Below are 26639 nucleotides of genomic sequence, written 5' to 3'. Positions count from 1 at the left end.
CAAAAACAAAAATACAAATAATGTTATACAACTTCTCTAACACAGAGAGTTATCATTCTTCAAGACTGCAACGTAAACGAAGTTAATCAAAGTTTAAATCCAATATATGTTCTAGAAAAATGCGACTTCAGCCACCCCAATCAAGGTCTTATACACGAACATCGTGAGCTCTTACAGCCTCTAAACATAGGAATCGTTGTTTCAGTGTCTATACAAAGTTATGCAAACCATTAGACAAATTTAGTGGAGAAAGTCAAGAAAATTTGTAGGAGAAAAGAAGTTAGAAGATTGAGAAAAATTTAATGGAATATATAGGAAGAAAAAAAGATAGGGAATTCATTACAGTTTTAAATTCACATATGCATATATATGCTCCCTACATCCATGAAATATATTAACATTTGATCGGCACAAGTTTTAAGAAATGTGAAGGAAATTAGATAGAAAATGTTACTATCCATGAAATATATTAACATTTGATCGGCACAAGTTTTAAGAAATGTGAAGGAAATTAGATAGAAAATGTTACTACTAGAGCATCAGTCTCACTTTTATATATTAAACTCTTTTCTAAACCAAAACAAACTTGCATAGATATTCACAAAATCCAAATATTCAAATGCAAACTACAGTAAACAAAAGAGTCTGAGATGAAATTTTTTACTTCACTTTTCCAATCACTTTATATCAAATCATCTTTCTTTCTCTTCAACTTTTAAAACATAAAAAATTAAAAATGACATGAAATTAATAACTATATCAAAATTTGGTTAACAAATCCAAGTAATGTGGCACTACCAGATACTATATCATCAGGAAACACATTACGTAATTGTTCTTCCACAATATGCTATAGAAACCAGTAAATCTGGGGAGAGAAACAATATAACTTACATTTGTAATCTTGTTACAAATTGAGTGTCAATGGAAGGAAGAAAATGTTACAATCACAGAACAAACTGAGCGCTTTTCTTACAAAGCATCACGCGCAGAGATCCTGCATACAATAGCATCCGACACTGAAGATATCCCCAACTCCGGCACTGATATTTTGTAGTGCTGAGATCAAAACCAGCATATGAGCAACAACAATACAACATGTTTAAACAATCATGTTTTCTGGAGCAATAAATTATGGAAACTAAGATGTGATGAGCAGATGTGATGAACAAACCTTGTGTATCTGAGCTCGGTCAGCTCGTGTTTCCAATTCCTCCAACCCTATTTCTGTCCCTTTTATAAGTCCATTTATGGCTGTCATCTGCCAAAACAACAGCTATCATTTAACAAAGAAAAGAGAATGACAGTTTGAAGATCCATTAATTTTCATTCCAATGGTCTCACCTCATCAGATGAAGCACCAAAGCGAGCTGCGAGGATGTACGTGGTGCTGTCTGATATGCCGCACCTCTTCAAGGACTCTGATATCTGGTTCAAAAGAAAATAACTCAAGCGGAGTTCCAGAAGACTAACACAAAGAAGCACAGCATTCTTACATGTTTGGAGCCCGAGTAATTGTAGACAAGCTCCGAATGAAGAGTGCGGGTAGTGAGAGACTCTCGTGATTTTGCTACAAGCGTCTTGTATGCAGCAGCAAGAACAGGGAAAACATCGGGCACCTGTCCAATTGCAAGTCATGAATATCACAGATATTCCACAAGTCCACAAGTCCACAAGTCCACAAGTATCAATAATACAACAATCTGTACTTACAAGTGAAGCATTCAGAAATGCTACTTCTGGTTCCAAAGTCCCTGCTTGCATCAACTCAAGAAGCTCTCTGCACACGAAAACCAAGTTTCATCATTACCTGTTACCAGCAGCTAGAATCTGCATCTCCTCAATAAAAAATTCAAATGGCAGATTCAAACAATCTCTCACTATATGTCTTGGAGTTTCATAAACCTTTCTAACCAAATTAATGGATGACATTATGTCCAATTAGAAATTTATACACACTCAGTCATTATTATCTCAGAACCAGAAACTGGCTAATCAATGAATTATCTGAGAACCAGGTATTGGCTAGAAACACCAGTTAATTTCTATCTTCGAATTCTCTCAGAAGCAGTCAGGTATTGGCTAGAAACACCAGTTAATTTCTATCTTCGAATTCTCTCAGAAGCAGTCAGGTATTGGCTAGAAACAACAGCAAAATTCTATCTTCGAATTATCTCAGAAGCAGTCAGGTATTGGCTAGAAACAACAGCAAATTTCTATCTTCTTCTCTATGGAAGTTATATGCAAACAAAAAAGATGCCAAATTAAGTATCTCTAATAGATTGAGAAGCAAATTAATGAAATTAGGAGGAAAGATAAAATGGAGTAACGTACTTGGAATTAGTAACATCGACGAAGAGAGCGAGAGAAAGAGAGACACCACCGATCCCGATCTCGAAGCTCTTCATTTATGCGTTCGTAAGCGAAGAATTATAGTGGATTTGGGGTTTGGGGTTTTAGGAGACGATTTCAACGACGAGCTTCACTGTGCTAGGGTTTCTATTAAATGGGCAGTTCAAATTTGAATGAGAAAATCATATTAATATAACAATAAAAAAACTATACTCCACTACTGGTACCAAAATTGTAGGGGGAAATGATGGAAATTAAATAAGACATTTTTTTTGTCAAAGTCGCTGTGGGAAAATAATATAAATTTAACAAAACAGAAACTCAATGACAACGAAATACATAAATTAAATGATTAAATATAAGCAAATAATATTTGAATAAGAGAATGGTACAAAAATGTATGGTCATATAATCATATCAAAATAAAAATTAATACAAACTTGAATGAGAAAATCATAAATAAAAGTGGTACAAAAATGTGGGAAAATTACATACTAGTAGTAAAATAAAACAATAACAAAATTTAAAAATAATTTGAATGAGAAAATCTTAAATACAACCAATAAAAGCATTACATCGCGCGCCAGGTAGGGGTCGAACCTACGACTTTCTGCTTAGGAAACAGACGCTCTATCCACTGAGCTACAGGCGCTTCTTGTTTGAATTTGATGTTATTTTAATATGAACAACAGTTGAAGATCGCTCTGTAATTAAATTTAAAGTAATGAATAATTTGGTTTATTTTTAACTAGCTCACAGGATATTACTCTAATTTTTTCTAAATTAAAATACATAAACCCTTGCACATGTTATAGTGCTTCAGTAAAATTGATAATCTTCATTTCTATCTCATTCACTTACCTAAATACATGGACAGTCCCTTCTCCCGATTTCTGTATCCGGGTAATTCATTCTTCTCATAGATTAATTTGTTCAGTCACAACTTCAATATAAGTTGCAAATATTTATTTCAAATTTCTCACATTCTTGATGTGTGGTGTTCTAGGTTCCCTCCCTTTTAGACGAATTTAGTATTTTTAGTCAGTTATGATACACTGCTAGACTGCTACAGTGCCAAACTATAGTTGATTAACGCAAAGAATGAGCATTGCAATTTAAAATTTTGTAGATTGCATGCATATTTGAACCAAATTACATCCATTATTAACAATGCAAATTCCCACTTCTCAAGCAATAATTGGACAAAGTCCGTGAGTATTATTTATGGGTAATAAAGGATAGAGGATAAAAGGAACTAAATTAAAAATTAAACTGTCTTAAAAGATTACATGAACAAAGAGAAGACAAACAGATGTAGGAGTTAAAAAACAATGGCTGTTTACTTAATAGGAGACCAAAGAGACACAAACCTATTTTTCCTCCACTTTTTCTTGACGATTTCTTGTCCATTTTTTGCCTTGTGATTTGTTTTTAGCAAGTCTACACTACGGGGAATCAAGTCTCTATGAACAACCCATAATTTGACTAATCCAAATTAGTAGAATATTAATTAAGGACTAATCATGTGAGGCTCACTTGTGGTCACTCATTTGAATGAGAATCTTTTTCACCTTGTTTATGTACTTACTAGAGAAGAAAAAGGGGAAAAAGATTTTTATTTTATTTATAGTCAAGATTCAAAACTAAAAATAAATTAACTCCCATGTGAAAATGTCATGAGGCTTGTTGCCCGTTTTGGTGTCCATGCACACATGATATGTGGTGAAGTCTAATTATGTGCTATGAGCTGATTGTTTTAATCACTATTATGATCAATTTCGTCTTCCCACACACAAAGATAATAATAATATCACATGCACTTGCACCTAAAATGAGCAATATGAACTCTGAAGAATAACTCAATTTAAATAACACCATGCATGTTATCGATAATTGTTAGTATTTTTTTTTTCTTTTCTTACCTTTCAGGCATACAAAGGACCTCTGCAGTTGTCCCTTATGATATGAAGTTACTTAGTTTTAAAAAAGATTAAGTGTGGTTATTGGACTCATGTTCCATTAAAAATGAAACATTTCTTTTTTGCACGTGTTTAAAAATATAAGAATAAATAGTTAAAGTGAATAATAAGTTAAAATGAATCTGAAACTTCACATGAGAAAGGCATGTCCACCTTTGAAAACAGTAAATCTGTCTGATTTAGTGATTTACCATGTGGTCAAGAATACCCTATATGAATGGATGAATATTATGATTCCTTCAACATTAGTAGGGTTATAGTTATAGCTTATTCCAAGATTAAGATGCTCCTGTAACCCTTGGGCTCGTTTCACCACAATGTATATATACTAGCCAGCTTTTACTAGTGAGAAAGCATAGAAAAATAAAGAGAAAAAGACATAAAACTTGGCATCCTATAAGATTGAATATTGATATAGACAGATCTATGTAAACATTATTATATGTTTATCACGTTTCTAGCTCAAAAACAACGCCATGATTGAGGCCATTTGTCTTGAACAAGTAAATACCATTTCTTCATCGCCATAAAGGGGCAGTTTCATTTTTTAATACCTACTCAAAAAAATTTGAAGAAGCCCTATATAAAGACACATTGCATTCCAACTCCAACAGTAAATTAAGCAAAAGAAAGAAATACATGTAGTTTTGCTCTTGCTCTATTCTGCAATGGCATCTTAAACATGCCAAGTAACGATCAAGCCTTGTACAACACAATCACAGGTCCAAGAATCTCATTTTCAAATGATTTTCTCGAGCCCGTCAAGCTAGATAAGAGCTACAGAGAAGCTCCTGTTTCCTCCGATTTCGAGTTCTCTGTCCGGAACTACTCTATGATCTCTGCAGATGAGGTTTTCTCCAATGGCAAAATGCTGCCATCGAGGGAGAGCTTCACCAAGACGAAAACTCTCAGAGATGAGCTCCTTGCTGGTGACGATGATTATGAGGATGTCTCATCGCTAAGGCTGGTGAAGGGTGCAAGCCGATGGAGGGAGAGGTTTGGGCTGAAGAAATCACACAATGTGGTGCCTAAAAAGAGTTTGGGAAGTATAGATGAGATGAAGGCCTCAGATATTGGTGCTTTTGCCAGGAAGAAATAATGCATTTTGTAAAAGTAGTCTGATTTTTGTTTGGCTGTAAAGCTTTGAGTTTTTGAATGTTGCTGCTGCTCGAGTTCGAAAAGTCGATGTAGATGTTGATCTCTTTTTCTCTAATCTAACAATTTGAATCCTATGTTTCTTACTGATTCCAATATTTATATATTTCATATTTCAACATCACCATGTAGAATTGTTCAACAGTCACTAAAACACGAGACTGAAACACAAAACGGGCCTAGCGATTCTCATAACGAGATTAGCAAAACATAAATACTACGGGATAAGAGAAGAGGGCCTTTTTCACCATGGAGCAGCAGCAACCTCTCCAAAAATATAGCTCTGCTCTTCGTTTTTCTTTACAAGACCATCGATCTCAGCATCAAGATTCTGTATCCGCACCTTGACATCCAAGAGCTTTATGTTGAGGCGGCGAGTTTCTTCCTTGGCTTCAGCTCTTTCCTGCCTCTTCAGCTTAATCGCAGCTTGGGCTTCGCGAGAAATAGAAAGCAACTTGTCTATACGGGCACGAAGGAATCCCACCTCCATGCCTAAATCCTCAAAAGCTTTCAGAGTCGTATCCCAGTTATGTAAGTGGTCAGCAGCAGCATCTGTGGCTGCTCTGATGGCACCGGCTATGTTGATTGTCTCGGATATCATACCAGCAGCTAGTTTCGCGTTGAACCCCTTCATGAGATTCTCATGAAGAAACTTGTTTTGGCTGCGACAGATCTCGTAATACTTAGTTCTGAGATGTAAAGGTATCTCCGAGTCAATCATTAGGCCATCAACGTGGATACTGAAATCTGCGAAGCCCTTTATTTCTTTGAAACTAACAACAGATTCTGAGAATCTGATGGCATTCATGCTTTCTGTACTTGAATAATCATTGTCATCTACGGATGCACCCTCACTAGGATGAATATCATTAATTTTATTACCATTTTCAGCACAAATGAGCTTCAGACATTTCCTTGCAGTTTTGGTGATCAACACTTCTTCTTCCTGTTTCACTAGATCATTTGCAGTGATCATGTAAATGATAAGTTTTAGGATGCAACAAATTAAGATTAAGGTTGAATTAGGATACCTTCTTTGATTGGCTCTGCATTCAAACTTAGATTTGGAAGGCTTGCTACTCCAACATTTTCTGTACTTTCTCTCACAATATGTACCTTGAGAAAAGCAAAGGGTAGAGAGAGTCAGATGTGAGTTCTAACCAAATGGTCTTACACTTCAAACCAGACAAAATGTTAGCATAGTACAAGAGGAATATGCCGTACTTCCATGCGCATCACGATGCAGATCCAATGTCCACAATTGACCAAGGTTAGGATCATGTTTCTATTACCATGTGATAATGTGCTAGAATATAATTGAAGAAACAATAGTCTGCTTCTCAAATGCGAAGTGGTCTAGACTTTGCTAACATTACATAGATGCAAACTCCGACAAGAAAATGGAAAAACAAATATAAAACGCTGTGAACCAAGATTAGCCTTACAAAATTACCTTTAACTTGCGCGGCTCAATCAGTTGATAAACTAAAACATCTCCAGCAAGCAACTTATGTGCAATCGAGAAGGTTCTCCATCCACCACTTAGACCAGTTTTCTCCATCAAGTACCTTGTACTGTATTCATATTCATTTTCACCTACCAAAACTACTATCTCATCCTGTTTCGGTAGATGTGCAACACAAAAGTTCTTTGGTAGGCCCTGCATTTCAAAGAGTATACTTAATGCATTTTATGTACCCTACACAAGTATATTTGCCTTATTGAATTCAACTCACCAACCAGAATCCACCAGATACATGAGACTTGAGCATTAGCTTTATAAAACTAGGGTATTTCCGTGACAGATTCGCTTTAACCTCTTGAGCTCGTTCCATTGCAGAGCTCGAGACTCCAACACTTGTGTTAACATCATTAGTAGGACTATCTTTGGGTCTGTGACTATAAGATTAAAAAAATAGTCATTTAAAAAGGGTGAATGTAGTCTTTGTAAGAATATGCAGCATCAATCACTTACACTACAATAGCTGTTTCGTCGGGGATGGACTCTTCCTGCTGGAGTAATAAAATGAATTTCTATTTAGCCAATTACGAAAAAAACATAATAATACCAACAGAGTATATCAAGAATTCATTGATATTTTGGAAAAGATGAGCAAATATCAATTGTACAACAAGTTGTAAGAATGTGGTAATGCTTCCAAATTATAGTAGTAATACTTTATTGAGGGTGGTGGAGTGATACTACAAGAAGAAGTCAAACCATTGCTCAGATAAAAATGATTTGTGTGCTTATGCAATTGAACAGAGTGTTTAAGAAGTGCACTGCAACATTATTTGAGCAATTTGCTGTGGACTACTATTGTTCTTCTGCACCTAATTGGTAAAGTAATTTTAGCAAGGCCCAAAAACACAACCCTCAACAGAAGAGAAACAAATCAAATAGGAATAGAAAGTAGCACGATCTCACCACTGCTTAACACATTTATAAATAGTGAAAAATCAGGAAGAAAAAAAAAAACAATCTTACAGTTTGGTGTGTATGGTCAAGGTTCATAAGCCTCTGCTCCACCAGCCTTCTCTTGTTCTCCCATATAGCATTATTGTGCTTAGCCTACATTCAGTAAAACAAAAGTCCAAAACCCAATTAGAAAAATAGAATACAGTTGAAATGATCATCAATTTTAAGAAAAGAGAGAATCACCTTGGACTCCTCCGGTGTAGCAATTTTCCGCTTAAGCTTCTGCATAACATTCACACACAAATCAGATAAAAAAAATAAAAGCCCTTGAGAGAATATGATGAATAATCAACAATTTATAGCGAGAGAGAGAGGCGGTGACCTTGCAAATAATAGCTCCAGTAGAATCATGGACGGGAGAGACGGCCATAGTTGGTTGTTTTGTGTTTTGAAAAATCGATAGTGTTATACAGAGTTGCTGATCATCGTGCCGTTGATTTCAAAATAGGTTGCTAGTTTGAGTAATGGGATTTTGACAATGTGTCAGTCAGACCATCATTTCTGGGACAATGTGAGAGACAAAGGGAAATGGTAAATTGGTATTCAGTTCAATCTCTAGACACTAGGTTTTAATCATTATACTGTATTTAGTGTTATAGAGTATACTCCTATACTGGCTACTATTACACCCGTATTATACATGGATTAAGATATTTTCAAATAACACATATTAACATATAATTACTCTCATTTAAATTCACCAAAATGGTGGTTATATAAATTAGTACGAATTGCAACGCAATAAAAAAAATATTTAAACTAACAAACGTAAAGTACACAAGAGTAATATAATTACCGTGATTTAAATTAACTAAAATGGTGGATATACAAATTAGTACAGACTTCATTACAATAAAAAAATACTTCCTTCGTTCCATAGTAATAGAGTCATTTTGTCATTTTAGTACGTTCCATAGTAACAGAGTCATTTCTCTTTTTAATAAAGTCAACACATTTTTCTACACCTACTTTATTTTCTCTTACTTTTTTTTCTCTTCATCTCTCAACCTTTTTCATTTTCTACTGTATTCTCTCTTTACTTAACTCACACACAATTTTTCTTAATCTCTATGCTGAAAAGAAACGTCTTCATTACTATGGAACGAAAATGAGTACTTAATTAGTCAAATAGTTTAGTACCCAATTAACTAAGGGGGTGTTCGGTTGACAAGATTGTATCCGGGATTAAATTTGTAGTGTGTTTGGTTCATGAGATTCAACCCCATGACTCAATCCTAGATGGATAATCATGGGATAATTAGTCATAGCTAACCCCCTATGACTAAAATAATCTCACAACTCAATCCTAGGTTGTATCTTTGTGTTATTTTATCTTGCAAACCGAACACCACCTAAAAGAATAAATCTAATCAACTAAAGACTACGACTAATCAGTAATCACACTAATAATTCAAATACCGAAAAAGCCTAAACCTTCCTTCTTCCCTATTCCATCATCCTTCTACCTTATTTTAATGTACATACAACTGTTTTATTGAGAGACTCCGCGAAAAGATATAGATTCAAATCCTAAATTTGTCATGCCTTTACTACCATGCACAAAATACAGATACTCTATCAGTGTCAAGCACCTAACCGAGCAACTATAGACAGCTCGAATATAACTACCCTAATGGTGAAATCACGTAAAACAACATAAAAAATACCCCTTAGATCTATGGCTCTATCGCTGCCACATACATGAAATAGTCGATCGCCATCTGCATCGATGTGTCCTCCGCGTCGACAAGGTTCGGGAGCAAAAGATCCACAATTCATGAGCAAAAGACCTTTTAGTATCCACCATCTTCAACATAATTTTAATATTTACATATGAAACGTTTACTAAAATTTACGTAAAATTTAATATTTGTAGGTGAAATGCTTAGAGAAGAAATGCTAATTAAAGGTCACGGTGGTTTTTGGAATGTGGAAAGCCAAACTATTTTAACCAATAAATAACTTTTTTATTAAAAAGACATTTAATATCAAGTTTAATGTCATTTGTTACAAATTATATCAATAATAAATGTCTATTATTTTTGACGTTTCAAACCATAAGCTACTTAAAAAAAATTAGTTTTAATTAATAAATAAATTTATTATTAAAATGGCATTATTGTAAATATCACCAAAACTCCCCTTTTATATACTTATAGATAGATAGATTTCTTAATTAATAAATACTCCCTCCGTCCCAAGATATATCCCGAGATAAGTGAAGTATTTCTTTTAATACAACATTTAAGAAATTGATATTTAAAGAATTAAAATAAAGAGAGTAACGTACGAGAGAAGAAAAAGTAAAAAAAAAAATAATAAATAAATAAAATAAGAAAAATAATTATTTTTGAAAAAATGATTCATTTAAAATAGAACCATTTCAACAAGAAATACTAGTAATAGTTTATCATCGAGGGGGTACTAATCGATAACAAAACCATTTTTAATCTCATGAGCTTGCCACGTCAGTCCACACGTGGGAGGTTTTGGCTATGTGGATTCTCATCTTATTTCCTCGCATTATTTTCGTTACTGTATAAATATCTCAATATAAGACGACTATTAAGTTTAATCCCTCCATCTCCTTAACATGTGTCCACTTTGACTCGACAAATTTTAAAAAATATACTCTTTTTGTTTTCCGAAGATGACTTACTTTTTTTTTTTTTAATCTGTGTCATCTAAGATGACTCGGTACTAAAAGTAAAAGCTCATTTATTTTTACTTATTTTCTCTCTTATTTTATTTTCTTCATCTAACACACGAAATAAAACTACATACAAATTTTGTATCGTCCAAGAAAGGGGTCATCTTCCTTTGGATGGAGGGAGTAATAGGAAGTGAAATACTAAAAGTGTAAAAATGAAGCTAAATTAGAGATGCCCCAGTTCTGGAACCGGCGGTTATGGTTTGGAATCACCGGGTTTCTGCCGATTTTTTTACAGGTTTTCACAATTCCGAACCGCCGAAAACCGGCGGTTCGGCTCAGTTTCACGGTTTTTCGGCGATTTTTCGCGTCCGGCCCAGAACCGGTGCTTCCGGCTTGGTTTTGGTTCCTGAATTTTGGAACTTGAACCGAACCACGGTTCCAAAAGTGACAGTTTCGGTTCGATTTAAATCTCACGGTTCCGATTCCACGGTTAACCACCCGAACCGAAAACCTTGGGCATCTCTAAGTGAAATAACTAATATGAGATATACCAAAATGAAAAATTAAGACACATAATCAGGGACGGAGGGAGTAACGTCAATTAATTTGACCAGATTAACGTGACTTGACAAATTTAATTTGAAGTTTCATTCCTAAACGTTGTTGTACTACATCAATATAAATAAATTTGATTTATGAACTGTGCCTGGCACGTTCACTGAACAATGCCAACTTCGAATATAGTTCTATACTTTTGTGTTCTCATCGGTCAACGCCATGATGCAATGCATGTATCTATATACTCCCTCCGTCCGCCATTAATAGTCTCATTCATGGGCGATACGAGTTTTAAGAAATGATAAGAAAAGTGGATAGAAAAAAATTAGTGGAATAGGGGTCTAACTTGTATATATTAGTTTTAAATGAAATGTGAGTGGAATGAGTTAGTGGAAGGTGAGACGTTATTACCATTTATGACAAAAGTGAACCGGAATTCTTATTCGCGGACGACCTAAAATGGTAAAACGGGACTCTTATTCGCGGACGGAGGGAACCACAAGTTCAAATCCTAATTTTCCTTACATTTTGCAGTTTTTATTGGTAAATAAAATAACAAAAAAGCGAAATATTCAAAATTATTGTTTTAATTCTAATGCATTACAAAATCGTTTCCAATCATAATTACTACTTCTTCCTTTCAATCATAAATGAGACAGTTCTTTTGAACATCAGATTTAAGAAATACTCCCTAGATATTTTGGAGAAAGAGTAAAATAAGAAAGGATAAACGGTAGAGATAATGTTGTTTCCATTTTTAGGTAACGTTATAATGAGTTTACCCAAAAAGAAAAACATTTCATTTTTAGTGGAAAAGAGTATTTCCTCCGTCCTATAATAGATGTCACACTTTCCTTTTTAGTTTGTCATACAAAAGATGTCACATTTCTTTTTTTAGAAAAAGTTCTCTCTCACATTAATATAAATATACTATTTTTTCTCTCCACCTAACACATAAAACAATATCTCCTAAAATCCCGTGTCATTCTCCAACTATGTCATCTATTATGGGATAGAGGGAGTAGTAACTTAGGAGAGAAAAATATCTCAATTTTTGGATGACACATGTTTTAATAATAAATTGGTAAATTAAGAGAGAAAGGGAGAAAAAATGGGTATATGAGAGAGGGGATAAAAAGTAGTACTCCCTCCGTCCCGATTTACCATTTTAGTCTGTTCGCTATTAGGAGTCCCGATTCACTTTTACTATAAATAGTAGGTACACCTCACTTTCTATTATAAAACTAATATATATAAATGGGTCCCACATTCCACTATTTTTTCTCTCACTTTTCTTAATATTTCTTGAAACTCGTGCCGCATTCAAATGGAACTCTTAATGGAGAACGGAGGGAGTACTCCGTAAGAGAAACAAGGAGAAGTAGTGGATAAGAGCATTAGAGCATTCACAATAAGAATAAGTCAGCCATAGGCCAGCCACTCTCTCTCCCTGCCACGTCAACAGCACTAAAAATCCACATGTCACGTCAGCATTTACTCAAATAGGTCAGCCATAGGTCAGCCGCAATAAAAATAATTCAAAAACAACTACATTTACGGAATTAAATTTACGATTAAATTACGGAATTAAATTTACGAGACATATACGAGAAAATTCATTCATTTCATTAAAAAAAAAGTACAAAGATAAAAAAAATACATGATTTTTTTTTTTAAAAAAAGGGCTTCCACACACGAGCTCCGCCACTCTCTACTCCTCGTCGCCGCCGCCGCCACCCGGGGTATCTGAGCCCGCGTCTGAACCCCCCACCAGTGTCCTCGAGGCATCCAAATCCACCCGCATGTTCTCGAGCATCGAGTAGAGAAACCTCTTCTCCGTGGGGTCGGTTGCGGCCTTCCACTCTTGGAAGACCGCGAACATCCGTTCCTCCGTTTTTGCACGCGAGAATAAGGTGTACGTGCGGGGGGGGGGGGGGTGCCGAGATGACCTCCTGGGGCGATAGGGGGGATCCTCCCCTCGCTGCCCGTTGCGCCCGCCTTTGGCCAACCGGGCGAGGGCGACGAGTAGAGGATGGAGGGGACGGAAACTCCTCAGAATCTGAAGGGAAGTCGTGGGATCCGCCGCTGCTGCCGCTGTAGTCGCCGGAATAGTTCAGCCTCTGCTTCTTCGACCATCCAGCATCGCACCCCGCCCGGAACTTCTCGGAGTCCTTCAGCAACACATAGCATTCCCAGAAGGTGAACTCCTTATACTTCTCCGGCAAGGGAAACTGACTCTCCGCTATCCTCCGGGCGTCCTCCTCATTCTGCCCACTAGTCAGCTGGCGGAGGGCGTTGGCGTACAACCCCGAAAATCGGCCAATCGCGGCCCTGATCCGCTCCCACCCCTTCCGGCACTCCTCCCCGCTGTAGTCCTTCCTATGCGGGCAGTTCCTCCTGTAGGCTGCTCTAATCTTCGCCCACATGTTGACGACCCGCTGGTTGTTCGCAACCAGCGGATCGTCGCAAACCGACAACCACCCCTTGGCCACGCCGGCGTACTCATCCTCCGTCCACTTCCTCCACGTGGGGGTGTCATCAACAGCGGGCTGCAATGACAAAAGGTCATCGCCAGTGAACTGCGTCTCCACTAGGGTCGACGTGTGAGACGAAGCCGTCAAAAAATCAAGAGAGGGACGATAGACCGTGTCCCCCCCCGGTGGCCCCTGCATCCCTCCCTGCCACATCATCCCCATCATCTGCTGCATCATCTGCTGCTGCATCTGGGGCATACCTCCCCACCCCGCCGCTCGCCTGCATCCCGCCCGGCATCCCCCTCTTGTTCCCCCCCTGCATCCCCCCCCCCGGTGCTCCAGCCATCATCCCCATCAACTGTTGCCAAGGGACGTTAAACCCTAGGCCCATCTGCCCGCCCATCTGGTCCCATCCAGATCCCACGGGTACCGTGGGAGTATGAGAGCTGCTCGTCGCCGGACTGGACTCGTTGTTGTTGTCCATCGCTCGATGTTGCTCTTGTACAGAAATTTAGAGAGAGAGAAAACTCGTTAAAACAAGTGGTGCAAATGAAAATGAAACTAAAATCGCGTATATATAAGTTTTCAAATTTTTTTTTAAAAAAAAACGAAAATTGGCGTTGGCCGATCGGCACGCCACAATGGCGGCCAGCGCATCGGCCAGCGCACGCGAATCGGCTTGCCCATGCCGATTTTCTCGCCGATTAACGGCTGGCCGGTTGCAATGGTTCGGCTAGCCGCTATTGTGGATACTCTTAGCAATGGAAGGGTCATCCTAAATGGCCCTTCTTTTTTTATTATTTCCACATAAGCATTTTACTCTCACTTATTATTAAGGGTTTATCTTCTAGTAACTGAATGGCCTATCTCACTTTTCATTTTATTTCCACATCATCAACATTTGTATATTTCATTTTTCATTGTTGGTATCAAATAAAATATGATAAATAATGTTCTATCCGTTCCGCGGTAGTTGAGTCATTTCATTTTCTGCACTCGTTTTAGAAAAATGATACTCCCTCCGTCCCACTCAAGATGACCACATTCTTAAGTGGCACGGGATTTTAGGAAATGTTATAAGGTGGAATAAAGTAAAGTGAAAAAAGGTAGTTGAATATTTTAATGAGGAGAGAGGAGAGAGGAGAGAGGATGATATTTCTAAAATTGGAAAATGGTCATCTTGATTGGGACAAACAAAAAAGGAAAAATGGTCATCTTGAATGGGACGGAAGGAGTAATAAATAGTTAAAATGAAGAGAAAGTAAAATAAGTGACAAAATAAGGTAAATAAGAGTCATATCTACATTATTATCTCTCTTACTTTACCTTTTCTACTATTTAACTATTTATTATCATTTTATTTTTAAAATCAAGTGCATGAAATAAAATGACTCAACTATCGCGGAACGGATGGAGTAATAAATTCAAGACAAATAAATTATGAAAAACGTTCTTAATTAAAAAAAATTCAAGACAAATAAATAAATAAGAATGTTGTCGAAAATCATTTTGTAAAGAGAGGAAAAGAAGTATAGAGTGAGAAGAATGAGGTGAAATGTAAGAATGAGGTATGGAGGTACATATAGAAGGTAAAAAAATGAATTAAAAAAAATGAAAAATCGATCATAGGGCTGATCATCGGCCCTATCTTCACAATGGATGGCAGATCAAAGGCCCTATGGGATCTGCCAAGGCCGATACAACGGCTCTTTGGGGTGTTTGCATGGGGGAGGGCCGATGGGAAAGCCGATCATGGGCTCGGTTGATCGGCTCCCATTGCTAATGCTCTAATAAAGTGTAAGTAAAAGTTTTCATTTTTGGAAAGAGACTATTTTTTGTGAACATTCTAAAATGGCAAAATGGAACGGAGGGAATACTATATATGTAATGATTCAACTATGAAATTTTTTTTCTAAAATGAAAAAATGACTCAACTGCGAGAGAATGGAAGGAGTATAAATGTATAATACAACGTCGTGCATGCGGTAAGAGTTAGGATAATGAAAATGGGATCATTTTCGTATCCACAGTAAAAAAGAATTGCAAGAGCTACGTTGGGCAATATGGAGTAGTAGAGTATTTCATTTACATTTACCACATAAAAAAGAAATCGATCTGGTTTAGGAAGAAGAGCAGAAAAAGAAAAAGGCGGGAAAGCAACATTTTTGAAGCAGGAACATTCTGTGACTGTAATTTTAGGATAAAAAGTAATTTTGCATCAGATCCAAAGCACATGGAGCTCAGTTGACAGCTACTGCATCACACCACGTGCACTACCTCCCACTAAATTATCAGATGAAAAAAATACTCTTCTAGCTCTACTCCTTAAGAAGATCGTGAATTCATCGGAGTATACATTTAAACTTACAAAGAGTCGAATAAAATGAATTTGTCGATTTGTATGAATGTTCGCGATCTACATGTACTTTTCTTCTCATGGTGTCTTCACCTACTCATTTAAATGCAAGAGACAAAGTTTTCAATCCTACCACATAAACACATGCAAAGAAACAAAAATGAAAAATAGACACCAGCGATCGATTAAACTCTCTTGATGCGACACACAACATTCAAGACAAATAAAACATTTAACACTCCATTTTCGCCACCGCAAACAAATTATGTATAGCTTTTAAAGTAGTACTAATTATCAGCACTAAATGTGAGTAGGATTAGGAACCCACTGGTACCTCCCTCCCTGTATTGGAGCATCCTTCACTATGTCATAGTTGTACCTGAAAACAACCGTAAAACGCCTAATTTTATGCAATACACCATCGACCAAATTAAGCATGCACATGTGTAATGCTATTGAAATTAGTAAAAAGAAAAAGAAATTTGTTTAATTTTGAGATGGAAAAGTGAGGAACATAACATATTTGAAAAGACTAATTCGAACATGCACTACTCACTTTTGAGCAAATCGCCTCTGGACGTAGTCTTCTGCCTCCGTAAAGAAGTCCTCCAGCTCAGCCGCCGATGGCGTTTTTCCCACTGATTTTAGCTTCTCTTTCACCACAACTTGCCTTGTTGCCTCACTGCGTTGCATAATCAAGTTGCAGACAGAAGATGAAACGGTGAATTTGGGTATCAGAATTTAAATTATTTACCTAAAATTAACGCAGGCGGACGTGGAAATCTCCCTTCCGGACCGCGCAGCCTGAAAAACCAGCATTGTTTTAGAAATCAATAAGTAGTTATTTGAATTTGAAATTCAAAAGCATACCTCCAGATCTGGAGACGATGCCAATTCTGCATCCCCGAACACGCAGTACAAGCTTATTTGCATATCTTCCCTAGGTATGCTCTTCCGCATTTCAACCCCACCTACACAAACATACGTGTATGTGTATGTGTATGTGTATGTGTATTCTGACACAACCTTATTCGTTTATACTATGTGAATATTATGTGCTGATCATGCCAACCATCAAACCTCAATTTAATTTGCCTTCTTTTGCCTCTATTTATTATATTACCTTCTTTCTTAATTTACCTTTCCTCTTTGTAAATAAAATCAACGTCGGATAGATTAAACCATACTAGTAACATTTTATTTTTTAATGTTTTTTATATTTCCATCTTTTTGTGGAAATAAATAAAACAAATGCTAGTAGCAGTAGTACTTCAGTTGTTGGGCTAAGATGGGCAGGGGTAAATTGGGAAATAGGAAAGAATGCGGAGACGGTAACGTTGGGGCATGTGGTGGTCCTCACTCCGTTAGGGTGACAGCCACATGGTCATAAAGATGCCTTTACAAGGAATGACAATACAGTTTCTCAAATCGCAACCGTAATGGAGTTGCATTACTTTTTCAATTTTCCGTAAATTTTATAACACGGTATAATGTCTACACAATACAAATATCACGAGAGACTACTAGTAATAAAATTAGTATATTAAATTAGGAGATACTCTCTCCGTCTCCAAAAAATATGCACTTTGAGTTCGACATGAGTTTTAATATAAAATTGATAAACTAAGATAAAGTAGAGAGAAAAAATAATTAAAGTATTGTTAATTGAGAATGAATTTCCCTCGATACAAAGAAGAAAATTTTCATAATTAGAAAGTGCATATTCTTGTGGGAAGGACTAGAAATAGAAGAATGCATATTCCTGTGGGACGGATAAAATATTATTAAAGTGAGATGTGAGTCTCCAGAAATAGCTGTGTGACTTGTGTCAGGATTTACTCCCACGAATATGTCTTTGAGAAGCCATTTTTATCTCTGGGCCGAAGCTGTTCCATTATTCTCATCATCGTACAGTCACTGCTACCTTATTATGTTCAATTTTAAATTGTCAATGCAAATACACTTCCTAAATTTTAGAAATCGATATCACGTCATGAGCATAATATGCTAGATAATTTTATTTAGATAGACTCAATACGAAGGAAGGCTAAGAATGAAAATTAAGCTCATTTATACATTATAATGCCAAAGCATCGTGCTTGTTTGGCACATATGAGTTAATGAGTTATTTAGAGCCTCCACAATAGCAGCTAGCCCACCGGCTAGCCGACTCGCGTCGCTAGCCGGTCGGCTAGCTGAATTATGGAATCGGCCAGCGCAAAATCGGCGAAGAAATCGGCGTGGGCTAGCCGATTTGAGGGCATTGGCCGATGCGTTGGCTGCCATTGTGGCGTGCCGATCGGCCAGCGCTATTTTTTAATTTTTTATTTTTATTTTTGAAAAACTATATAAACGCGATTTTAGTTTCATTATATCCGTTGCATCCGTTCGGCTAGCAGCAAACTATAACGGATTCAAGGCATACTAACATTTTTTAATGTATTTTTTTAATAAATTAGTGAGGAGTAGAGTGGGCGGTGGCTCGTGTGTGGAAGCCCGGATTTTTTTTATTATGTAATTTTTTTTATTTTTAGTTAATGTACTTTTTTTATTTAAATAAAATTAACAATTTTTTCCCGTATATGTGTCGTAAATTTAATTCCGTAATTTAATCGTAAATTGTATTCCGTAAATGTAGTTGTTTTTGAATTATTTTTATTGCGGCTAGCCTATGGCTGGCCTAAGGCTAGCCTATTTGAGTAAAAAGCTGATGTGGCAGGTGGATTTTTAGTGCTGATGACGTAGCAGGGAGAGAGAGTGGCTGACCTATTCTTATTGTGGATGCTCTTAGCTCTTTGGTAGATAAAATAAGGTCATGTTAAGCTATCAAAGCCCATCTCGACTTGTTGAGGCCCGAAGCAAGTTACTCCATCTGTCCGCAAATAGGAGTCATGTTTTTCTATTTTAGTCCGTCCGCGAATAGGAGTCACGGTTCACTTTTACCATAAATGGTCCTCACCTTCCATTAACTCATTCCACTCACATTTCATTTAAAACTAATAGAAGTATATACAAGTGTAACCCATATTCCACTCACTTTTTTCCACCCACTTTTCTTAACATTTCTTAAAACTCATGTGGTCCATAAATGAGACTCCTAATAGCGGACGGAGGGAGTAGTTCAAAAATGTGGATTATTTAACAGCCCAAAATATTGAGATAGCATATCCTTATCTTAAAGCCTCATTTTAATTAGTTGTCTTGTGTTAAATTAACATGTCTACCAAACATCGGTGTGTTTTTTGTTTTCTCATTTGAATTATGTGCACTTTCCATTTCTGTGTCATAAAAATATGGACATTTCTATTTATGAAAAATTGGCTAAAAGTCATTACCCATATACATCAATCTACTTACAATATAATCCATTTCACTATGGCTCACCATGATACTAATTAACATCTATACATATATAAAAAGCGAGTTTTGCCCTTAATTACAAATATTTATAAGTTTTAGATTGTTTACTAAAATTTAGATATTTTGGTTGACCAATAAAAAATTAATTCAATTTATAAATATGGCTGTTACAAATTTGATCAACAATTATAAAAACTATTTGGATCAAAATTCATCTATTTAAGTGTCGGCCGTTATAAATTTTTGGCTTGGAAGTGTTCTTAATAAAGTTTTATAAATTTTTGGACGTTATAAATTTTTAATAATTATAACTTAATCTTCAAGCACTACATATTGATTAATATTTCAAGCACTACATATTGATTAGCTATGAAATTGGGGTTACACGGATTAGAAGATTTGTAACTTTGTAACCGCCACATTGTTACACATTATTAGGAATTATATTAATAATAATTCAATGTAAATTTTTAACACAGTATAACTTTTCTATATATTTTGTCTATATATATGTGTCATTCACTAGCTTATTACTCACTTTCTCATTACCTTCACCTATAATCTATTACATCACTGAGTTTCCTACGAAACGAATTTGTTTTAAGTATGATTCTTGCCTTTTATTATTAGTATCTTTTTATATTTCTCTATTTTACACATTCTTTAAGTGTAATTATTATGTTACTGATATTTATTGTTATGTTCTTACCAGAGAGGATAGTTGAAACCATGGAAATGGAATTTCTCTATTAGCAATTTACCATAACTTTATCAATCAAAGGTTGATATCATGGACGCATTCATCTTGCCAAATTTGGTTTTGGTTTTGAAATTGGTAAGTATTTTAGGAAATTTTATAATGCAAATGATAAGTTGTGTTCGCATTATTCACTAATGAAAATATTTTTCGAAATTGCAATATGGGAGGTCTATAGTTGACTATGTTTGAAGTTTTTATCTACATATGGGAGCAAACTGGCCAGACTGAGAAGATGGTGTCGACGCAGATGAAAGTGTTGGAAACGATAAGCGGCAAAGATGAAAGCTATTGGAGATAGATGAGGGCCCATGGGCGATGGGGCATAGCGGCATGAGCATAAATGATTTTGGATTTGAAATTTTCATTTCTTGGTTGCATTTTGATCTATTATTTTTTATTAATCGATTTTCTATTAGTGAAATTATTGAATGTTATATGATGGGTAATTAAATGGATTGATGAACACTGTAATTAATTCCAACATAAGTATTAAACTAAAATTTCAACATTATTAAAAAAATCCACAAGACAATACGGGAAGTTATTTTGATTTTTCAACATTACCAAAAATTATTAATAACATAATCAAAATTGTTTCTTAATTAAATATCATTGGTTTATATTGTTAGTGATTAAACACTCTATATAATTTAATTTTTTTATCATAATTTATTTAATTTATATTTTCAATTTTATATGAGAAAATTCAATAGGCCGTGCAACGCACGAGGTTGATACTAGTTAATAATAATGTGGGTCTCACTATCCACTAACACTGTTTTAACTATCATTCTCCTAATCTATCTTAATTTACCAATTATACATTAATTTTTGTGTAATTTCAAGTACACATATTTTTATTGCGCGGAGGATCTAGCAAATAGTACTCCCTCCGTCCCACAAAAGATGTCATACTTGTGGGATGACACGGGATTTTAGGAGGTTTTGTTTTGTGTGTTAAATGAAGAGAGGAAATATAATTTTTATATTCATATGAGAGAGAACTTTTTCAGGAAATGGAAATGTGATATTTTTTGTGAAACAAACTAAAAAGGAAAGTGCGACATCTACTATAGGACGGAGGGGGTACCAAAATATCGACAAAAGTTTTGAAGCAACAATGGATTGAAAGCACCCTTACTTTATTTATCCCCACATAAAATCTCATGCTTGCGTACTGATTTACGAGAATTACTTGAAAATCCTAAGCATATGGAGTAGTATTTTTCGAAATTTATGATTATATTATAGTAAAAATCAAAATGTTCTAATATGGCTTTTTCTAAGTAGAAATTTGTTAAGTGTTTGAGAGGACGGGGTAATCACGAAAACGTAGTCCAATTTAATCAATTTTATATGTGACACAAAACGGATTACAAATTTTCTTGTTGGCTGAAAAGCGTATTAGATGCAAAAACCACAATTGCTTGCAAATGTAGATGCCTAGTTATTTTGGTTTGTTAATTGGGTTTGGGCCTAAACATTTCGTCGTGGTTATTGGCTAATCATTTTGGGATTTTATTTGTTGGATTGAATCCCTCTATTTAACTTGATGGACAATTTGCCCAATTCGAATACCAGCTTAAGCAAATAAGACATCTTCACGTGTCAAAAAAGAGTTAGGGAAAACAAATTTTAGAAACTTCCGAATTTATGATATTATGGACCAAGCTACTGATTTTATGATATTTATGATATTATGGACCAAGCTACTGAATTTAAGTATTTTTTATATGGACCTGTATTTGTGTGTAATTCTAACTCAAATGGATTTGGTAGGTAAACTCATTCAATTCTTAAATGTGTAGGCGTTATTATATTATACTAGTATATACTTCTCCGTCCCGCTTTAGCAGTCCCATTGACTTTTCTGCCATCTTTTTGTAAAAATGATAAAAAAAATAGTAAAAGAAGAGAAATGATAAATTAAGAGAGAGAATAATATAGAAACCAAAGGGACTACTAAAGCGGGACGGAGGGAGTACTTGATTTATTTTGTCGTTCATAGTTTCAACTATGAAAGGCCAAAGGCCAATCAATTGAAATTAGATTTTTTTTTCCTTTGTCCTTCTTTAGCTTTCGATTAATTTACTTTGTGCGGTTGCATTTTTAGACGTATGTTTAACCTATTGGTAAAGAAAAGCCGATTGAAGTTATACAACCATCAGCAATTTTTTAGATTATAATGATAATGATAAGAGATTAGAGTAATGCAAGATCTATAAGTGAATTGAACATAAAAGAGTGATCGTGTGAATTTATAAATTTAAGATTTGAAACTAAGTCGTTGAATGATTTGGAGCACATGAGCTTAATGTAATTATTGCGACTTTGCTAGTACATCAACTTGACAATAGTTAATTTACAAAAATACAGATCCTCAAATTAAATTAAATAAGCGTCAAAAGTGGTTTACCTATTTTATAGACGAAGCCTATCTAGAACCTAAATATCACTTTTTGAGTCAAATTTTTGATGCATATCAAAATTTCAAAAATGGACAATATTTGGACAAGAATGGACTTTAGTTTTTATTTTTGATGGATAGCTAAAACTTAAATTTCAATTAACGAATTATACTTTTCACGACCATATTTTTTTTTTGTGATGAGCAATTTATGCATGAAATTATTTTTATACGACTACAGTTGATTACACATAACATATACTACCATAAGATGATTATACAGTATTAAAAATTTATTCGCATTTAACAAGATTACAAGGTTGTTTTTTTACCCAACAAGGTCAAACTTATACTTAACTGGTATTTTTGAGTAGATTTAAAACGATGAAAATGATAGTTGAGAACTTGCTTTACTGTAGACTACATAAGTGTTGTGTTTAATTCTCCATGTCCCTTTTAATTACGAGGTCAAACCTACCCATGCCTAATTGCTGTTGTTGATTGCCAAACCTCTTCATTTTATTATTGAAGATGATAGCTCTAAAATCGAAATGAACTAATTAAACCTTTTCAAGTTAACTTAACCGATTATACTGTCCAGAGGATTTATTGTAATTTTAGGGAATAGTACGTCTAATTATGAAATTTCACGTTCTAGTATTAAATAATTTTCCCTATCTTTCTTCCTCAATTTTTTTTATTTACAAAATTACCATGTACAACACCTTGATTAAACTGAAAACTTTCACTAAAATGAGTTTTACAGTGTCTCCATTTTATCACTGAAACTAATTTTCATTCATGCCATTCTTCCAAAGTTGTGGTAAGTAGCTTTCACATTTGTAGCCAAGTTAAATCTCTATATACAGTACAAAATCCCCTAAAAAATAAAAGTAAAATTCCATATATATACATCATTTTAGGTTTGAGAGTCGGGTGGAGTGTGGATATGCACCGACCCAATCCTCCTTCCGTCATCGCCATCGTACTTTATTAGCGTATATTCAGACTTTTGGGAATCGAAAAGGGAGCGTGGCAACGGTCTTTATAATTACAAGCACATCATCATTGTGATTTTCACGAGAAAAAGTCCACACCTCTGCTCTGCCCTTCTCTCTCTACCTATAGATACACATGTCAATCTGTAATTATATATGTGCTGTTGCATGCCGAGAGTTAGTGGAGCAAGAAGAAAGCGCAGTATGAATATGCTTATAGGAAAATGGTGCTGATTCAATCTGAGCTGCCCTTTTTATGCCGTAAACGCAAAACTAATGGCAGACGCCCTGGTATGATGTTCTATTTCCCCCTATTTTTGTTTCCTCTGTTTTTGACCACACTCAAGATTCTGTATTTTAAGTAAATGTTATCATCAATTATCTAAATGTATGTGTCTCGTTTTGGATCTCTGCGTGATGTAATTTCATTTCATATAAATGGGGCTCTTTTTTGCTGTTAATACAATTTTCTGCTGCTGAATTTGTGACCTAATTTTGTCAAAATGTCTAATTTGTGGCCTCATTACTTTTAGCTGTGGATTAGACTCTATTTGATATTGAATAAATTCCTAAAATTTCAGGATAGCTTGATGATTATCAGACCTTCTAAGAAAAAACCCCTGGTATTGAGGATGGTGGTTTTGATTATCGCAGTGGCATCTAGTATTTACATATGCTCAATCTGTCTTAGGCAAATTGGTGGACGTTCAGCTGGAAGTTCTTCTCCGAGTATTCGAGTCGTACAGATGTCGTGTGAAGAAGCCAATGATCATATCCTCCCTTCTGAGAAGCCTTATGTTCATTTCCCCAAACCAAACACTTTCAGCAGGTTAGATTGATTGTAGTTTTATCCGGGTGGACATCTGTAACTGTTTTTGATTGATAGGGAGGAATGTGCGTGCAATCCTGTTCGATACTTTGCAATTCTGTCCACTCAGAGGTCTGGGAGCGGGTGGTTTGAGACGCTGTTGAACAGCCATGTCAACATAAGCTCCAATGGGGAGATATTCTCAGTGAAGGTCCGGAGGAGTAACATATCGACAATTCTAGAGACTTTGGACCGAGTTTATAATCTTGACTGGCATTCGAGTGCATCAAAGAATGAATGTACAGCTGCTGTTGGGCTCAAGTGGATGCTCAACCAGGTTAGGCTGCTTTTATTGTCTAAACTAACAATGCTGCATCTCATATTTTTGTCTTTAGCTGTGTACAAACTACAGTTAGAGTTGGTGCCTATTATAGATTATAAACATAATTATGATTACCTCTCATATTAATGATTCAATGACAAGGACTTGCTACCCTCTTTCTGTACCAAATCACTCAATTAGACATCATAATCAGCATCATGTGTATTTGACATTTTCGCTTCAATGGCTCTTGGCCTTATAGTTTGTCTGTTTATGTTTATATTATTTGGACGGTGGGTGCGAGAGGTTAGTCATGTGACTCGTATGCATCAAGACTGATGAATGAAGAATCTGAACTAGAGGCTTTCAAGATTCATGATTGCGTTAGTAAGAAACCTAGTGTCTTCACTGATGAGTGAATCCAAAGGATTTTCCTTAGAGACAAAACAATCACCTCAACGAAGTGATGCTTGTACATTACGACTAATCCAATTCACTGCACTCTGTTTCATCTCTTGTTTTTTTACAATTTGCTATGCAGTTTTGCTTAGGTCTTGGCCTGTTAGGACTGTATTTTTTGCCTGGAAATGACTCCGTTTATGTGTCTAGCAAATAAACTACACTTATTCATGTTCCTACACTCTGTAATGATTTCCAGCGTACAGAAGAACGAAGCAAACAACATATTTCTGACGTTGTAAGGCTTGTTGCAGGGATTGATGCAGCATCATGAAGAAATAGCTGACTACTTCAACTCCAAAGGTGTCTCAACAATTTTTCTTTTCAGGAGGAATTTCTTACGTCGTATGGTTTCCATACTTGGAAATTCATATGACCAGAAAGCCAAGCCTCTGAATGGGACACATAAATCTCATGTGCACTCGACCCAGGAGGTCCGTCTCTCCCCCTCTTTGTCTCTTCCTAGTAATAAATCGAAGGGGTATTGTAGATCCTAAATATATTTAAACTGGTGCAGGCTGAGATACTGGCTAGATACAAACCAACTATAGATACAAAGCTGCTTATACCTGATCTCGAGCAAGTGGAAGACCTGGTTACGAGATCATTGCAGTATTTTAACAGCACTCGACATATAATCCTCTACTACGAGAACATAAGAAACAACCAAACAGTAAGGCTTGTGGTTAAAAATTTGCATTGTATTTCCTATGTTTCGAATGCTTGCTTCAATTCCTTTTCTTTTTTTCAGAAACTGGTGGATGTTCAAGAGTTCTTGAAGGTTCCACAACGAAACCTAAGTAGTCGACAAGTGAAGATACACAAAGGAGCTTTATCCTCTCAGATTGAAAACTGGGAGGAGGTTGAGAGGACATTGAAGGGAACGCGTTATGAACATTTCCTAGAAGACGATTACAAGGTAGATATGTAATGTGAGGTGCAATGTATGAATGTATAGCGCGTTTAGCTTAGCTTTATTTATTTGTTGATTGATTCAGATAGGCATATAATATAAGGTAGCACCAGGGCTTCTCCCATTGACAAAATTTTGGCCATTGTTTTATTGCTTCTACTTGTCTTCCTTTCCCTGGACAGGTATGATTTGGTTTGGCTAAAACTGATCATTTTAAAATTTTAAGCTTTATCTTGACAAATTTACAAAACAATTGGAGATTTGGTAAATTAGAATATTACTTATTCAGTCCAAAATTTTCAGCATGGTATGCTAAAAATAAAAACTCTCTCATATGTTTGTGTTAAAATGACAACCCCTCTTAAAGTAACACCGTGACACCACTTATACAGCAATATTATAAACGATACACAACAATATTATAAACGTTACACAGTAATCTATAGATTGTTGTATAGCGTGTTGGATATTGCTGGCCAAGAAAAATTGTTGTATAGTGTACAACATATTGCTGACCGTATTTTTCAGATTTTTTTTGCCACGTGGCAGCTTTTTATTCGTCCACGTGTACTGATTGGCTAGGAATGGTGGTATGGTGTTATTTTA

At 35.7% G+C, this 26639-nt stretch overlaps 5 protein-coding genes and 1 non-coding gene across 8 annotated transcripts; 2 read left to right on the top strand and 4 right to left on the bottom strand.

The window, feature by feature from the left end:
* Nucleotides 1–730: 730 nt before the first annotated feature.
* LOC125223585 (EKC/KEOPS complex subunit tprkb-like protein) lies at nucleotides 731–2525 on the bottom strand. Its single transcript, XM_048126789.2, has 6 exons — nucleotides 2335–2525; nucleotides 1714–1780; nucleotides 1497–1619; nucleotides 1345–1428; nucleotides 1175–1261; nucleotides 731–1059 (listed from the first exon to the last, which is right to left on the bottom strand). Exons 1-6 carry the CDS (start codon nucleotides 2406–2408, stop codon nucleotides 973–975), a joined length of 522 nt encoding a protein of 173 aa, XP_047982746.1. The 5' UTR covers nucleotides 2409–2525; the 3' UTR covers nucleotides 731–972.
* A 406-nt stretch (nucleotides 2526–2931) lies between these two features.
* Nucleotides 2932–3004, bottom strand: TRNAR-CCU (transfer RNA arginine (anticodon CCU)). The gene has a single exon. It is a non-coding gene; the product is annotated as a tRNA-Arg (tRNA).
* Nucleotides 3005–4976: 1972 nt separating this feature from the next.
* On the top strand, nucleotides 4977–5561 carry LOC125221259 (uncharacterized). Its single transcript, XM_048123385.2, has one exon. It carries the CDS (start codon nucleotides 5014–5016, stop codon nucleotides 5428–5430), a length of 417 nt encoding a protein of 138 aa, XP_047979342.2. The 5' UTR covers nucleotides 4977–5013; the 3' UTR covers nucleotides 5431–5561.
* Nucleotides 5562–5565: 4 nt separating this feature from the next.
* On the bottom strand, nucleotides 5566–8517 carry LOC125219275 (B3 domain-containing protein Os01g0234100-like). The gene is made up of 8 exons (XM_048121205.2): nucleotides 8288–8517; nucleotides 8149–8187; nucleotides 7975–8058; nucleotides 7462–7499; nucleotides 7223–7385; nucleotides 6940–7146; nucleotides 6518–6602; nucleotides 5566–6440 (listed from the first exon to the last, which is right to left on the bottom strand). Exons 1-8 carry the CDS (start codon nucleotides 8333–8335, stop codon nucleotides 5731–5733), a joined length of 1374 nt encoding a protein of 457 aa, XP_047977162.1. The 5' UTR covers nucleotides 8336–8517; the 3' UTR covers nucleotides 5566–5730.
* A 7650-nt stretch (nucleotides 8518–16167) lies between these two features.
* Nucleotides 16168–17129, bottom strand: LOC125185594 (cyclin-dependent kinase inhibitor 1-like). Its single transcript, XM_048082157.2, has 4 exons — nucleotides 16877–17129; nucleotides 16761–16810; nucleotides 16563–16688; nucleotides 16168–16385 (listed from the first exon to the last, which is right to left on the bottom strand). The coding sequence occupies exons 1-4, from the start codon at nucleotides 16964–16966 to the stop codon at nucleotides 16307–16309; spliced, it is 345 nt and encodes a 114-aa protein (XP_047938114.1). The 5' UTR covers nucleotides 16967–17129; the 3' UTR covers nucleotides 16168–16306.
* A 6335-nt stretch (nucleotides 17130–23464) lies between these two features.
* Nucleotides 23465–26201, top strand: LOC125219099 (uncharacterized). Of its 3 annotated transcripts, XM_048120969.2 has the most exons (7): nucleotides 23466–23822; nucleotides 24113–24154; nucleotides 24223–24360; nucleotides 24418–24676; nucleotides 25375–25554; nucleotides 25638–25793; nucleotides 25872–26201. In XM_048120969.2, exons 3-7 carry the CDS (start codon nucleotides 24278–24280, stop codon nucleotides 26049–26051), a joined length of 858 nt encoding a protein of 285 aa, XP_047976926.1. In that variant the 5' UTR covers nucleotides 23466–23822; nucleotides 24113–24154; nucleotides 24223–24277; the 3' UTR covers nucleotides 26052–26201. The 3 variants fall into 3 exon arrangements, with proteins under 3 accessions (XP_047976924.1, XP_047976926.1, XP_047976927.1); XM_048120967.2 differs by having other exon boundaries at nucleotides 23465–23822; nucleotides 24113–24360; XM_048120970.2 differs by lacking the exon at nucleotides 24113–24154.
* The last annotated feature ends 438 nt before the right edge of the window (nucleotides 26202–26639 follow it).

Source organism: Salvia hispanica, chromosome 1, assembly GCF_029641045.1.
Source record: "Salvia hispanica isolate PSC_SH4W2 chromosome 1, Shi_PSC_v1, whole genome shotgun sequence".
In the NCBI taxonomy this organism is placed as follows: Eukaryota; Viridiplantae; Streptophyta; class Magnoliopsida; order Lamiales; family Lamiaceae; genus Salvia; species Salvia hispanica.
Note: the sequence above shows the minus strand (reverse complement) of the source record. Positions and strands in the feature narration are given on the sequence as shown.

What these genes read in the sequence shown, in the direction of transcription:
- LOC125219275 (XM_048121205.2), bottom strand. Translation starts at nt 8,335, where the DNA reads ATGGCCGTCTCTCCCGTCCATGATTCTACTGGAGCTATTATTTGCAAG. An exon ending in CTGGAGCTATTATTTGCAAG is followed by an intron (nt 8,188 to 8,287) that starts GTCACCGCCTCT and finishes AATGTTATGCAG; the next exon opens with AAGCTTAAGCGGAAAATTGC. An exon ending in TTGAGCCGCGCAAGTTAAAG is followed by an intron (nt 6,603 to 6,939) that starts GTAATTTTGTAA and finishes GCTTTTCTCAAG; the next exon opens with GTACATATTGTGAGAGAAAG.
- LOC125219099 (XM_048120967.2), top strand. An exon ending in AAACCAAACACTTTCAGCAG is followed by an intron (nt 24,361 to 24,417) that starts GTTAGATTGATT and finishes TTTGATTGATAG; the next exon opens with GGAGGAATGTGCGTGCAATC. An exon ending in ACATAAGAAACAACCAAACA is followed by an intron (nt 25,794 to 25,871) that starts GTAAGGCTTGTG and finishes TCTTTTTTTCAG; the next exon opens with AAACTGGTGGATGTTCAAGA.
- LOC125185594 (XM_048082157.2), bottom strand. Translation starts at nt 16,966, where the DNA reads ATGCGGAAGAGCATACCTAGGGAAGATATGCAAATAAGCTTGTACTGC. An exon ending in CATCGTCTCCAGATCTGGAG is followed by an intron (nt 16,811 to 16,876) that starts GTATGCTTTTGA and finishes CTGGTTTTTCAG; the next exon opens with GCTGCGCGGTCCGGAAGGGA. An exon ending in TCCGCCTGCGTTAATTTTAG is followed by an intron (nt 16,689 to 16,760) that starts GTAAATAATTTA and finishes TATGCAACGCAG; the next exon opens with TGAGGCAACAAGGCAAGTTG.
- LOC125223585 (XM_048126789.2), bottom strand. Translation starts at nt 2,408, where the DNA reads ATGAAGAGCTTCGAGATCGGGATCGGTGGTGTCTCTCTTTCTCTCGCT. An exon ending in CATTTCTGAATGCTTCACTT is followed by an intron (nt 1,620 to 1,713) that starts GTAAGTACAGAT and finishes GCAATTGGACAG; the next exon opens with GTGCCCGATGTTTTCCCTGT. An exon ending in TTGGTGCTTCATCTGATGAG is followed by an intron (nt 1,262 to 1,344) that starts GTGAGACCATTG and finishes TTGTTTTGGCAG; the next exon opens with ATGACAGCCATAAATGGACT.
- LOC125221259 (XM_048123385.2), top strand. Translation starts at nt 5,014, where the DNA reads ATGCCAAGTAACGATCAAGCCTTGTACAACACAATCACAGGTCCAAGA.